The 13,569-nt window shown below is 39.5% G+C and overlaps 1 protein-coding gene across 1 annotated transcript in view; it reads right to left on the reverse strand.

Moving 5' to 3' along the window:
• The window catches only part of LOC306837247 (breakpoint cluster region protein-like), an 86,412-nt gene that overhangs the window by 28,678 nt on the left and 44,165 nt on the right, over nucleotides 1-13,569 (reverse strand). The window contains exons 2-4 of the mRNA XM_079364847.1: nucleotides 11,411-11,595; nucleotides 5,211-5,315; nucleotides 4,220-4,405 (exon numbers count right to left, since the gene is read on the reverse strand). Of these exons, the coding sequence (XP_079220973.1) occupies nucleotides 4,220-4,405; nucleotides 5,211-5,315; nucleotides 11,411-11,595 (476 nt within the window). The remainder of the gene's footprint in view (nucleotides 1-4,219; nucleotides 4,406-5,210; nucleotides 5,316-11,410; nucleotides 11,596-13,569) is intronic.

Below are 13,569 nucleotides of genomic sequence, written 5' to 3' on the forward strand. Positions count from 1 at the left end.
TCTGTATGCATAACTGCAGTAACAAGTAAGTCAAAGCTGAAGAAAAAAAGATCTATAGACTAAGAGGGTCTATACAATGAACAGTTTAGAAAAGAAGTACAGTTTTATTCATACCTGAGGGTTGTTTAATAAGCTGTAAATAAAAAAAATAAAAAAAATTTGATTGCAGCAAAGCTCAATCAGTCTGAAAAACTACAGGGCACAATGATTTCATAGATAGGCCCCTCAAGCGCTGTACTAATGTGCACGCAGGAAATACGGCTGCCACTTCTTTTTCAAAAAGTGACGGTCTTGTTTGCATCTCCTGACACTCAAGGAATGCCCTGACCTTTCTAACAAGCCCTGACGATGGAGGTCATGATGAGGGTGTGAGATTCAATTGAAGCAGGAATGTGAAGTCACAAGTTTCCCCGACATTGTTTATACTGATTATGTTGTCGCTGGCAATTACAACTTGTGAATGTTTGGTGGAAGTTCACGTAAAAGTTGAAATAATAGCTGTACGCTATGAGCGTACAGAACATGATAAACATTGAATTTCAACTGATTTGAAACTGACTTTTTGTGTTTGCTCATACAGTCACATTTGGGAAGGAGTAAAATGGAGGAAGGCAGAAGTAAAGCAATTTTCACAATCCTGAAATCCTGTGTCCTGCCCTAGGCCACACAATCTGCACAACAGCAGAGTCCATTCAGAGCGTGGCAGTTTGACTGTGGAGAGAACAGAGAGTCTGAATGTCTGCCAGACACATCCACACAGCGCCGTGAAGGCTTACCGAATGTTGGGCTGCAGCTACAGTATCGGAGCAGAAAATGGCTTTTGGTGATGAAAGAAACTGCTTGGGTGTTTGGATTTCTCAGTTCAGGATTTGTCCTGCGTGAGAGTATGTGTGTAATCCACAGCAGAAAACAACATTAGGGAAACAGCCTCATGACAGTCCACGGCCATTATACGTGAGCACTGGATTTTGCCACTTGGGAGTTATAGGACCCTGAGATATTCTCTCACAGGGAGAGAAGACAAACTGCTTTGTCTGTAATGATATAATGATCTAAATGAGCAGAGTTAGAAAGGAAAATATCCCTCATTAGCCAATGTCTACGGCCGTGCTAGCAGCTGAACAGCAGTGCTTTGAGTTCAGGACTAAAATAAGCAACATATTTTGAACTACGATTATGAATTATATAAACACATTCTTTAACATGCAGTTTAGAGTGCTTTTATGTTGAAATCCGCTAATAATCAGCTCAGAGCTTTTAAGAAAATCTCGGGCTATTAAAATCAAATAAGAGTGATGAAGAGAGATGTAACCAAAAATGCTCTGGTGCTAGCATGGCTAAAGAAACTACAGTAAACTAAAGATGAAGTAACAAAGACTTTAAATACAAGTTGTAAAAAAGTAAAATGCAATTTCTGGGTAAAGGTTTATTCCTATTAGAATGGTAGCTAGCTTTTGTGAGCTAGTTTCTCAAATGATTCCATACTGGGAGCTCAAATATTCTTATGATGATATATGAAGTGTTCCAGAAAAGAAAAAACAAACAAACACATCATCTCACCATTTACACATGTATCTACAAATGACCATATTTCAAGTCAAGACAGTATCTTGAATAACCTTTAGAAAACCACTTATGTTTGCATTGAGCTACTTCCTAAAGACAACATCATTTTGTAGGGTTACATGATATGGCAGATAAGCGTGGATTCCTTGCTAAATGTAATGCTTGTTAACAGTTATGTTAGCAAGGAAGAATTACAATGGTAACATTAGCTGTTGTCTAGAGAGGTAGCTGTGTTACAAATTGATTTGTTTCATATTTAATCAATGTCAGAAGTCTCTCCTGATTTTCGCTAATATCATAAGATTGGGGAAATTGTTGCAATTTTTGGGACACCTATACTTCTATGTTCATATCTTTTAACCTTTTTTCCCAATGGTAAATGGCTGTCATGTTAATATGTTGAATCTTTAAAAAAATCAGGTTTAGAAGGAAAAATAATTGATGCTTCATCTACATGTATCATTTTTCACAAAGCTTTTTTTGTAGCAGATGGTAGCAGTCAGACAAATCCTACATCTCTTCTGAACATAGTCTGTAACAGTGTTTATCTTTTCTTTGAACAAAGTAGGGCAGAAAAGCACAACATTTCTGAAGAAAAAAAACGCATTGAATAGGCCTACACATTCACTCACAGCTGCCACTTCAGAAAATCCTTCTTCACCAAGAAAGTCTTCAACAGGGTGAAGAACGATTTGTAGGGTGAGTGTGTGAGGCCATGAGCGATCAAGAGATTTTCTTGTTCTTTTATAAAACGCACAGAATCCCACTTTTTAAAGCAACATTCAAAGCTATTGTATCTGTCTACATGGTGTAACACCTTCCCTTTGCTGCGGTGTAGTTTAGCCCTTCATTCAGCCTTCAAACACTTATGTCTGACACTCATGCTCATGACCTGTCAGTGACGCTTTGCCTCTTCCTCCTTTCTTGATTTTTTTTATGTTCCTTGTTCTGATGGTTTATGATTCTTAAGCCTGTATGCTCCCTCACAGGTTTCAGAGTCACGGTGAGACAGCTCTATCTGTCGCAGCAGCCTAAATCTGCTTGCCTTTGCCGAATCTCATCCCCTTCCTCCACTCCCTCTTCTGTATCACCTCCTCGTCTCTCATCTAATCTCTTCCTTCCTACTTTTCCGACTCCAAATGGGACGGCTATCATAAAGCATTTTTCCCTTTTCAGATTTTTGAAGGCTGAGCCTCTATCCTGGACTTCTATTAACTAATGTCTGGAGTTAGCAAGAGATGGTTGGCGGCTTTATGTGAGGGCGTTGGTTTTTATTTATTGGTACAAAAATATGTGGGAGTATGTTACAGAGGCCGAACAATAGAGACAGCCAGACTGCAAAGTAATAAGGACGACAGAAAACAAAAAAACTGTCTCTGATGACGAAACAGCTGACGCACCAAAGAAAACAGGTATATCAACAGTCAAACCAGTGTTAGCCCAGACTATAGGATTATTTGCTTAATCTCTACAAGAAAGTACATAGACAAAACCGAGACTGTATTTCCAGTTTTGTTTGATCTCCAGGTTTAGTTTAATATCAAATATCTCTTTAAAATGGTTAACAGCCTTAAAATCCCGTTGCTCAATATTTAGTTTCCATCCACACCTTATTTCTAGGATTAATGATGGTCAGGTTTGAAGAGTCTAAGCCGAATGTGATCAAGGATCAGTTTTAGGAGGGAAATAACGATATGGATGAGCTTTTACATACATACATATCACTTGGTTTGCCAAATGATCGTAAAAGACACAAATAAAATGCTAAATTCTTAGCTTGGTCCCAAGGGGAACTTCCTGGGATGAGTTAATAAGAATGTAGGAAGGTGTAAATGTGTGCATGTATATGTGTGTGTGTGTGTGTGTGTGTGTGTGTGTGTGTGTGTGTGTGTGTGTGTAAAAGTGGGAAAGCGAAAAAAAAGAGAGGCTCCTATTTATAGCAGCTTCTTGGAGACACAAAGCACACAGTGCACCGATGGCCTCAGCTGCCTAAAGCAGAAAGGCTGCATTGTAAAACGTGGCTGCACCTCCCTTTGTGTGTGAGTTGTGCATGCATGGGTGTGTGTGTGTGTATGTGTGTGTTTCAGAGCTTGAGTGAGTCTAAGGCGGAAGGAGAGACAGACAAACGGAAAGAAAGAAAGAGAGAGACCGAGGGAGACACTCGTGGGAGAGGAGCAGTATTTGGCAGAGAATTAACAAATGATTCATTGTGGGTTAATTGACCCATTGTGAAAATGATTAAATAGACCCAGTGTATATATGGACCTGGCATCCTTGGCAGAAACTACTGGAGAGTAGAAAGAAACAGAGCAGCTTTTAAGGAGGAAATAGGATAAAAAAAAAAACAAATCCAATTAAATTTGGCTAATTTTAGGAATGATAAAGGAGAGAATCACATAAATCTAATCTTTTTTACTCTTTTTATTGGTTTATTCCATTAGAGGGATAGATTCTGTTTCTGAAAGCCTCCAAATACAAATAATGTCATTTAGGTGATGTGGATCTGGTTCAACTCTGCAATCATGGATCAGAGAATCTTTTTAAGATTTCAATGGTTGGGTCAAGCAAATCCATTCACGGACATTTCTACATTCACAGGCAGAGACAAACAAACAAACCCCAGGACCAATTACGGTTTCTTTTTTTTCCTCACCAGTTTCTGGAAGAGGTCCCCAACTCTCTGGTGGTGGCTCCACTGCTGGACACGAGGAAAAAGTCCATCGTAAAACTCCCTGTGGATCTCGTAGAGCTCAGGCACTTTGAAGAAGATGGTTTCTATTTGGGCCACGGTGAGAACAGGCTGCGACGTCGTAGCTGCAGCCTTCAAAGGCTTCATGGGCTGGGAGGAGCAAACAGTGAACAAAACAGGTTGCTTTTCCATTTGACAACTTACACCTGAATTTATTAAACACAAAGATCCAAAAAATATGCATCCATTTATTAAGACCAAGAACTGTCAGTATAAATATCTAACAATCAACGAACAAGCCACTGCACAACTTTATGTAGAAATTACTGCACATGCCATTGATATTGTTATTGTTTGTTTACTGTGATGAGCAGAGAGAGCATGAGACCAAGCTAATTAGATGAGAGGTGCCAATAAGCTCCACTGAGCTTAGTGAAACTGCTGATGTTGACTGTCGGTTAATCAATCTGCAGATTGAAAAGTAATCATTCAATGAATTTAATTGTGAAAGTCAGTGTGCTTTGACAGCCACTGGCTGAATATTTTACTTCGAAATTCAAATGTTGTATCATGTAATTGAAACTTGTGATAATAGTGTTCGCTGTCCATTGAGACACATAGATGAGTGTTACTGCTAAAAGATTACATTTTAAAGGAACATTAAATTTACTAGCCTATTAAAACAAAATAAATTGTAGGTATATCTGTTGAAATTATCTTACATATAATTATAACCTCATGGTATACACTTTCATATTATCCAACCTCAGACTATTATATTTGTTATCACTGGATTAGACTGTTTGGAACTGTGATTTTCAACAGAAACAGGACCAGCGAATGGGGATTGAGCTCTACTATACTCTTCTCACATCAGATGTATAGAGTGTGGTACGTGTGTGTGTGTGTGTGTGTGTGTGTGTGTGTGTGTGTGTGTGTGTGTGCACGTTCTCACCAGCAGCAGTGCCTCCAGGTGACTAAGGTATGTTTCCTCTGTGGCTAAGATACCAGACAGGACCCACTTCCTCATCTCCAAACCTTTCTCCAGGTCACATTCAGTCTGCAACAAACAACATTGTCACAGTGAATATATTATCTAACAACATAACAATTATATTTTGAGCAATATACCCAATTCAGTGCTTTCATTTTACCTTGATAATTCTGAGTCCTGAGTCATTAAAAACATCTAAATCATCATTCCTTATCTGGTTGTAAACTTTTTTCATGATTTGTCAGCCAATGGGGAAACTGAATGTCTGTTTTTTTTTATTTTTTCGTTTTTTTTTTCGGGGGAGGTTGTGAGCTTCAAACTCCAAACAGAGGTTTTTCGTTTGTGAGTGCCAAAGTCTAGCAAATCAAACGGCAACAATTGCACCTTCGACAAATCCACCCTGGCTGCCTTGCTGTTCCCCTTAGCCCAGTCAGACCTCACTGAGCTGTACGGACATGAAAGAAAACAGAGAGACAGACAGATTCCTTGGGCTGTCTTGTTTAACTGTGAACTCTGAAATAACTCAAACAGTCAGAGTCTCCCACGGGAGCAAGGTTGGCGTATAAATATGTGAGGGAATACAAGAGCACAGACACACACACACACATGCACACACTATGAGCTCAGGTTGGGATGTAGATGCATTCCGTCCCTCAGGCTACATGAGAGAGAATGACGAAGGAAGAGGATGAGAAGAATGGATGGAGAGGGAAGAGCATGTCATTGCAGATTTAGTGTAATTAAGAGAGGGAAAAGAGAGGGGGAAGAGGTCAAAACGTTTGAAATGATAAAGCAATGACGAAGAAGTCGTTTTTATACATAGTTGAATGTTCACAAAGAAAAGCTGTATGTATAGCTACACACAATACCACATATTTGCGCTTGAGAGGGGGAAGAGAAAGGGCAGGAAAAGGGAGTCAGATATGCTCTCTCTCTCTCTCTCTGCCTCTTTAGCTTGGAGTGATGTAGAGAAAGACAGAACGAACAGATAAAAGGAGGAGAGGGATGAATAGATGAAAGGGGAAAAGGAGCGGAAGAGGAAAAGAATCAGAGGCATAGCAGGAGGAAAAGTCACAAGATGCAAAAACAAAGCAGCAAAAGAACAGAGTTAATCAGAGAGCTAATCTGGAATGTCCTCTCTGAGTTTGTCGTTAGTGTTAACAGGAGACACAAGATTTCAGGATCAAGAACAACCGACACCTTTTTATCATGCATCTTTAACATAGTCTAGTTTTCTTTTCTCAGACAGCATAGTGCTCCTGTATACTGTATAATCATACATGTAGTTTATACATGTGGAAGCAGCTAATAAAAAGGTCAGACTGAGGGCACGAGACAGGTAAAATGATCACGACAAAGGGCAGATTAAGGCTGTATGATAGCACCTGGCATGAGTACACAGTTAATAAAAGGAGGGAATGCAAAACGCAGCTGATGTTTAATTGTTTTTCTAAAGCTATAAACATTTATATTTACATTAGTCTATGTGTATGTTAAGCCAATTGTAAATGACTAAGCCAGGCATCAGAAATCAGACTTTATATAAATGAATAAATCTATGCCGGCCATCAAGTCAGCTTTATTTAAGGCTGTTTGTATGTTTATGGGTTTACATCTTGCATTTATTTATACAATAAGGTAATTGAACCTGTTAAAAAAAGATTAGAAAGTAATCTGGGATAATAATGTACTCCATTACATTGTAAAAGTCAATCATCAACAATGTCGCTGCCATGCTAATGATTAGCCTGTTAGCTACAGCACATTGTGCACTTAAGACTTCTACAATATGTTGTCACATATATATTTCAAACCAATACCAATTCATCCTCTTTTTTTAATTTGAAGTAAACGTCTACTTATGAGCATCCTGGCAGCTAAACTCATCAGGGCTTTGTGTAAAGGCTTTAAATAATAAATAAAAAACCTGACTTTTATTTTCCTAATTATATTGCATCTACTTCATTTGTAAAATGTCAGAAATTGACCTTTCAAACTAGAAGCACAATAGTTCAAAAGTTGCTTGATTAAGCGTGGATCAACACCAGTTCACATTTTTCAAACGACTAATCATTGCATCTTTACTTCATTCATTACAAATAGTTTGAAGAAACAAAGAGGAGCGTGAGAATATTTACATTTGTCATGTCTCCATACAGTAACCTCTTCTCTCTATGTTCCTTTGCTCCTGGTTTGTCTCTTTCGTAGGTGAAGGATGACGAAATGATTCTGACAGACATGTATTATGCATGACAATAAGCGGTGCTGGCTATAATAAGATCAGTTTCTTTGAAAGAACTCAAACAGAACATTTTATAGAAACTAAGCCAACCAATAGAGTTTTTCTTTTCTTTTCTTCCTTTTAAGAGTGGGAATAAAATGGCACTGAAAGTAAATAAGCAGTTGAATTAAGATTAATGCTGCTTGTATGATGCTTCAGATCTGACTGTCTCCACTTAATCTAAAGGGTGAGCCTGGGGCAGACACAGAGCTCATTAATGTTCCAAAAATGGATAAAAAATGAATGATTCCTTGCTGGGCTGCATGTATCAGCATGGGCTTTATGACTATACTATCACAAGAAATGTCCACTGGTTAAAAGAACATGAGAAACTTGAAGGCCTGTTTGCAGCATGAGCAACATTAATAAGAATCATGAGGAAGAAACTTTAAACATTCATCCATGTGGTACTGAGCAAGCGTCGGGGAGACAGGAGCTATAAAGTGTTTATTCATCGTTTCAGACCCCAGACGACTCCCCGAGGAAGTACCCACGTCTCCAGACATATCATCTTTTATTCATCGCCGTGGCAACTAATGAGCCCATCTTCGGTTCATACCTCGGTGTCTGACTGCATTTTTAAAATAATCAAAGAAGTAAAAATAAGACACTTTCCCCCTCTTTGGGGGAAGTTTGGGTTTTCTGTGTTCAATACGTGCAAGAGTCAGTAAAAGTTAATCATTAACATTAGATCAGCACTGAAACCCCATTAAGATCACACAACAAACCACAGCTCAATCTCTTTTTTAACTTGATTTACAAAATCTGATTAGCTCCGGATTTGTTTATTCATGGATAACATTATTGCGAGATATATGGGTATCAGTGCACACAGTGTTTATTAGATAATTCTGCAGATGTACAGTAACTCAGGAGATATTGAGCAGGAATCAACTGTAATAACATTTTCTCTCTGTTCCTTTCTATATAAGTGAATGGGGACTCAAACGAACCTTCAGAACCAGGTTGCAGAGGACAGAAGTCCTTTTCAATTTGCATCTAATCTATTAGGCCTTCTGTTCTGCCATCCCTTGTTTTGTGAAATGCCTAATGTGATTGCCTCCTCTACCAAATGTCTGCTACATAATGGAGCTGTCTTAGAATTACCCAGAGCTGCAGGAGAAAATACAACAAACATTCTGATTATTTCGACTGCAACTTCAGCGTTACGTGATAGATGTTGACAGATTTCGAGTCTGCAGGGATGTTTCTGTATGGCAGGCTCGCAGTGTCACATCACACCATGACTTTAATTGCAAGAAAACAAGCTGTGCATACAGTGAATGTTCATTACACTTGTGATAAACAATAGTGAAGAAGCTTTTAAAGCCGTCTTATCCACTGAGGGTGGTATTAACAGTGTTTTAACCCTTCATGACCATCCCCTTCTTCAGACCGCTTCTGTTTTTGCAAAAGTGCCATAACTAAGCTCAGCTGTCATTATGTCTGTGTACATTCATATTGATTCCAAGACGGTCTTATGTCGGTGTCCCAGTCTTTGAATTCCCGTAATGATTCACCATTGCGAAAGCAAGAGGGAGAATTATGTAAACAAACTGTCAGTCATGCACGCAAACACAGCGCTGCACTCCCCTACTAGGTCCACTGAAGTCTTCTTGCCTCTCTGACACCTTTGTCGGTACCTCCCAACAGGGTACAGAGGGTGGTTGCCTTCCTCCTCCCACTGCGCCTCCACAACATTTAGATGAATGGCGAAATGTCATCGCAGTGTAAATATTAAGGCGGGAAATAGCAGTCCGAAAAGGGCTTAGGAGAAGCTATTTTATTAAACGTTTTCCATGAAAAATGTTTGAGTCAATGAATGAATGCTTACATGTTGTCGTAACTAATAAACAAGCTTAGTGACACGTTATTATTGCTATTGGTGGAAGTTAGTTTTAATAAGGGCAATAGTAATTTTGTTATGCTTTGATCATTGTGGGTGGGGTCACATGTGAATAGGTGAGGGCACTCATTGTTCATACAGGCAGCTTATCAGATGTGTGGGCTTGAGAGAGGCTTTGAGTGGGTTGTTGTTTCTGTATTTTCATAAATATAACTGGTATATTAGAGTATTTTTGGATCTCTTTTTTTAATGCGCCTGACTTGACCAAAGCCTCTCAGGCACTTGTAGTTTGTTCAAATTAAGTATGGACACACATTTGGGGGTTAAAGAATGTCACTCGAATCTCCCACATGATTCACATCTCTGCATTACCAAGTCTCTTTTTGAAAGTAGAAAGTAAAAAGGAAAAAGGGAAATAAAGTTGGCTATCCTTCTTTCCATGACCTACAAGGATGGGTTTCACTGTGCTCTAGCATAATTGTATTAGTTGGTTTTTGCAAAACGGTTTAAATACGGCAACAGTCCCTACACTATAGCTGAGTTTTGGTCCCCTGTTGTGCAGGGAAAAGCCAGATTACGAGAAAAAAAGAGCCCTATTAAAATGAAATCAGCCGTATTTCCAACGGTGAGTCATCACAGTGACATCACAAAACCATCATCTCCCATTGAGCCAATCAGAGCTCGTCTGGACTCTGACTCATCAATTAAAAAGCGGAGAGGCTGGAGTGATGTTTGAAGAGAGGATATCCAAGGGCAAATGAAGGACGGAGGAAACTCAATTTTTAGAGCAGCCGGTGATAGCATGTTTGTCTTTTCTTTTTCTTGCTGCATAATTTATTCATTACACTGCCTCGGCTAAAGCAAAACACACAGCACTGGGTTTATTCAGCGATCCTGACTCCAACTCGAGAGTGTACTCAGCAAGATGTCTTTAATCCCTTCCACATTGAAGTGTCTCATTCTGCTGTAAGAGGGAGAACATATGAATGTGTGCAATCTGTATACTTTAAAAAGGCAGGTGCATTTTCAGCCTGGAGCAGGGATGACATGATATGTGCACGCATGTGTGTTAATTAAAAACATTGAGAGCTTCAAGCTCAGAGGCCAAAGGTCAGAGGCAGTCGAGGGACTCATCATTTATTGGCAGAACCAAGCCATCCATCAGATTAACAGTCGCTTGCTCACCAGCTCAGACAGTGAGAGAGAACTGAGGGGGCGGAGTAAATGATAAGGCTTCATGGCCAATGATACAGTGACTTCCTCCAAGGGAAGAGGTAGAATGAGCCTATTACGGTTACCCACAATACCTTTCTGCCCGAGGTGAACACATGGTTTTATCATTTTAATCTGTACATTCTCTTGTGGAGAAAATTGATAAATGAGAAAAAATAAGAAAAGATTTGTGTTGTAAAATCAATCTTAATTTTCCACATTGCGGACGTTGGGATCGTGTGTGTGTGCGTGTGTATGTGTGGGTGTGTGTGTGCGCGCGCGCGCGTGTGTGTATCCCCTCCATTGTAACCTTTGAAGAGCATAAGACGTCATAGATCACTGCTTTTCACCCCGCAGACAAGTAAAAGCAAAGGAGAAAGGGTAAGAGGATGAAGGCAGTGATGGGGTGATGGAGGCAATACTGTAGGTAATTCAGCCTAATACCCAGGATGAGAAAAAAAAGCCAAGCTCTTAAAGGGGATGAGTTTCACTGCTTCTGGGGTTATGGGGCAGTGTTATTTCATCCCTTATCAATCCTCTCAAATGGCAGATTTGATCTCTCATCAATTCACAGATATTTGACGTAGTGGGATAGCTTTAAGAATAGATTAGCCCACTTCCTGAATGGTGTTGAGATCAAAGTGTGGAACGATTGGCCCCAATTTGGAACCATGAATGTACACTGTTGCATTTAAATAGTATAATGCCTTTAGTTTAAAGATCAGAGAGAAGAAAAAAAAGATTTCTCGAAGCGTTGTTTTGATTCTGCATCTGATTTGCTTCATGAAAATCTGTTGCTAGAAAACAGGGTGGCATACTGACCGATTTGGAGGACTCTAAAGACCCAGATGAAAGGGTGTCTCGACTGCTGCGGCTCTTAGAGCTGAGGTGTGGCGAAGATGACGGCGAGTCATCGATGTATGGCAGGATGTCATGGTGCCTCCGCTGCTCTTCTGCACGGTCCGCATCATAACCGTATGAGGGAGGGGTACTGGTGTAATGACCATCTGTGAAAATAGAAGAAAAACTTCAATTACTTAACTTTTTAAAAGATTGATTTTGAGGCGTTTGCTTTTATATGGAAAGGACAGCTAAAGAGACAACGAGGAGAGAGTGAGGGGCATCAGGATCAAACCTGCAACCAGTACAACAAGGACTATAGTCTCTGTTCATGCTACCAACTGAGCTAAACCAGCACTCCTTAAGGTTTTACGGTAGGCTACAGCCAATGTGTAGCAAGTATGGGTGCCCAGAGATACAAATGTTCCATGTTAGCATTGATTTAATGACTTAGCAGTACAGACCCTCTGATACATGAAAACTGTGCAGTTTGAATTTTGCAGGTCTAGATGTTTGAATTATCTTTCAATTGTCAATTGTATGGGGGAAAAAAAAGTTGCTTATAAACCATTTATCACCAAGTTAAAGCCTATTTCTTTAAGAAATCAAGAGAGTGGTGGCAGATGCTAGTGCGCTGCCTTGCAATGTTTGGCAAAGGTTGAAAATGTGCACAATTTGTTCTTCAAATTTAAGTCAAGGTAACTAATACTGGCAAAAACACAGACTACAGCAGTTTCATATTAAACTTGGGCACACACTAGAAGGAGGGAGACTGTGAGCTGAGTTATTACTAATGTTAGCTTAGCTTGTTAGCTTAATTTCTTCTGTCTAATACTACAAAGCAATGCTACAACTATAGCAGATAAGCTAACATAAACAGGGTTAGCAGAATTGTTTACAGCTGTCAAATAATAGGCTACTACTTTGAAAAATATGTTTATTTTTAATGGACTGAGATCCAAGAGGGAGTTCAGAAGAGGCCAAAACTTAAGTCTAGGTGTCTTGTTGGAGAATATGGTATCAGCTATCTGCACTGCACACATGAATAGGATCTAAAACTGGCATATTGCAGTCTTTTAACATCATCATTTATAAAAACATTTTGAAATAAGACTTTAATGATCTTCAATCAACTAAAATGTATCCCGTGCCTGTGTTTTTTTACAATGTTGACTGGTTAGATGGATGTTTTTAGTTGACATGTTCGCATTACATTCACAGAGGGTTGTCATGTCTACTGCAGATAATTTTCAACACTAATTAATGCAACTTCCAGAAACTAGGGCACATGAAATGAGCCTCCCCTCTGCATCCTTCTTTATGCATTCATACAAAAATATTAAACTCTGGGAGAAGGCACTTCAAAAAAAGGCCAAATAAAAACTGGGTCAAGGTTCATATAATTTGAAGGAGTGCTGTGATCTCCAGGGAAATGTTCAGCAACCTCCCTCAGTCCTTCTTCTGTGGTGGGCAATATTAGTTTTTCTGGAAGAAAAAAAATAACACCTCAGCCAGAACAAAGTGGGATGTTTTTGATTTTGTGTGCAGCCCTTTACAACAACAGATGAGAGAGAAGAACAGATAAAGAAACAGAAGGTCCGAAACTAACATTTGACTACAAATGACATGTTTACACTGACTCACACACATGCATTTCATTTAAGTTGACGTTGCGGCTTTTTCTAAACCTGTTTTATGGCGTAAAAATTCCCGTGGGAGAGAGTACAGTCAGTGGTTCGGGGAATATATGTGTGTAACAGCTGAAGGGAAGTCATCATGCATCTGCGAAAGACACTTAAGACCTCATGCTCATCTCCTCCCACTCCTATATTCACCAAAAACAGGCCACACAAACAGACACAAACACTCTAAAGTTCACACCAATTACAAACATGTACTCAAGTGGTAACTCTGTTCCAACTTCAGTCTCTCTTTTACCGTATTTTATGATATTTTTTTTTTACCAAAGCAAGCACATAGACAGACGTATACTGTCAAAGAAACCGATAATAGAGTGAGAAAAAAAGATGAGGAAAGAGATAGAAAGAACAACGCCAGAGAATCCAGGGCCCGTCTGACCTTCAGCCCACCCACGGCTCGCTCCTTGTACTCGCTGCAGGCTGTGGGTGGTTTTCTGCATA

The sequence above is a fragment of the Symphodus melops genome, assembly GCF_947650265.1.
Source record: "Symphodus melops genome assembly, chromosome: 16".
Classification (NCBI taxonomy): Eukaryota; Metazoa; Chordata; class Actinopteri; order Labriformes; family Labridae; genus Symphodus; species Symphodus melops.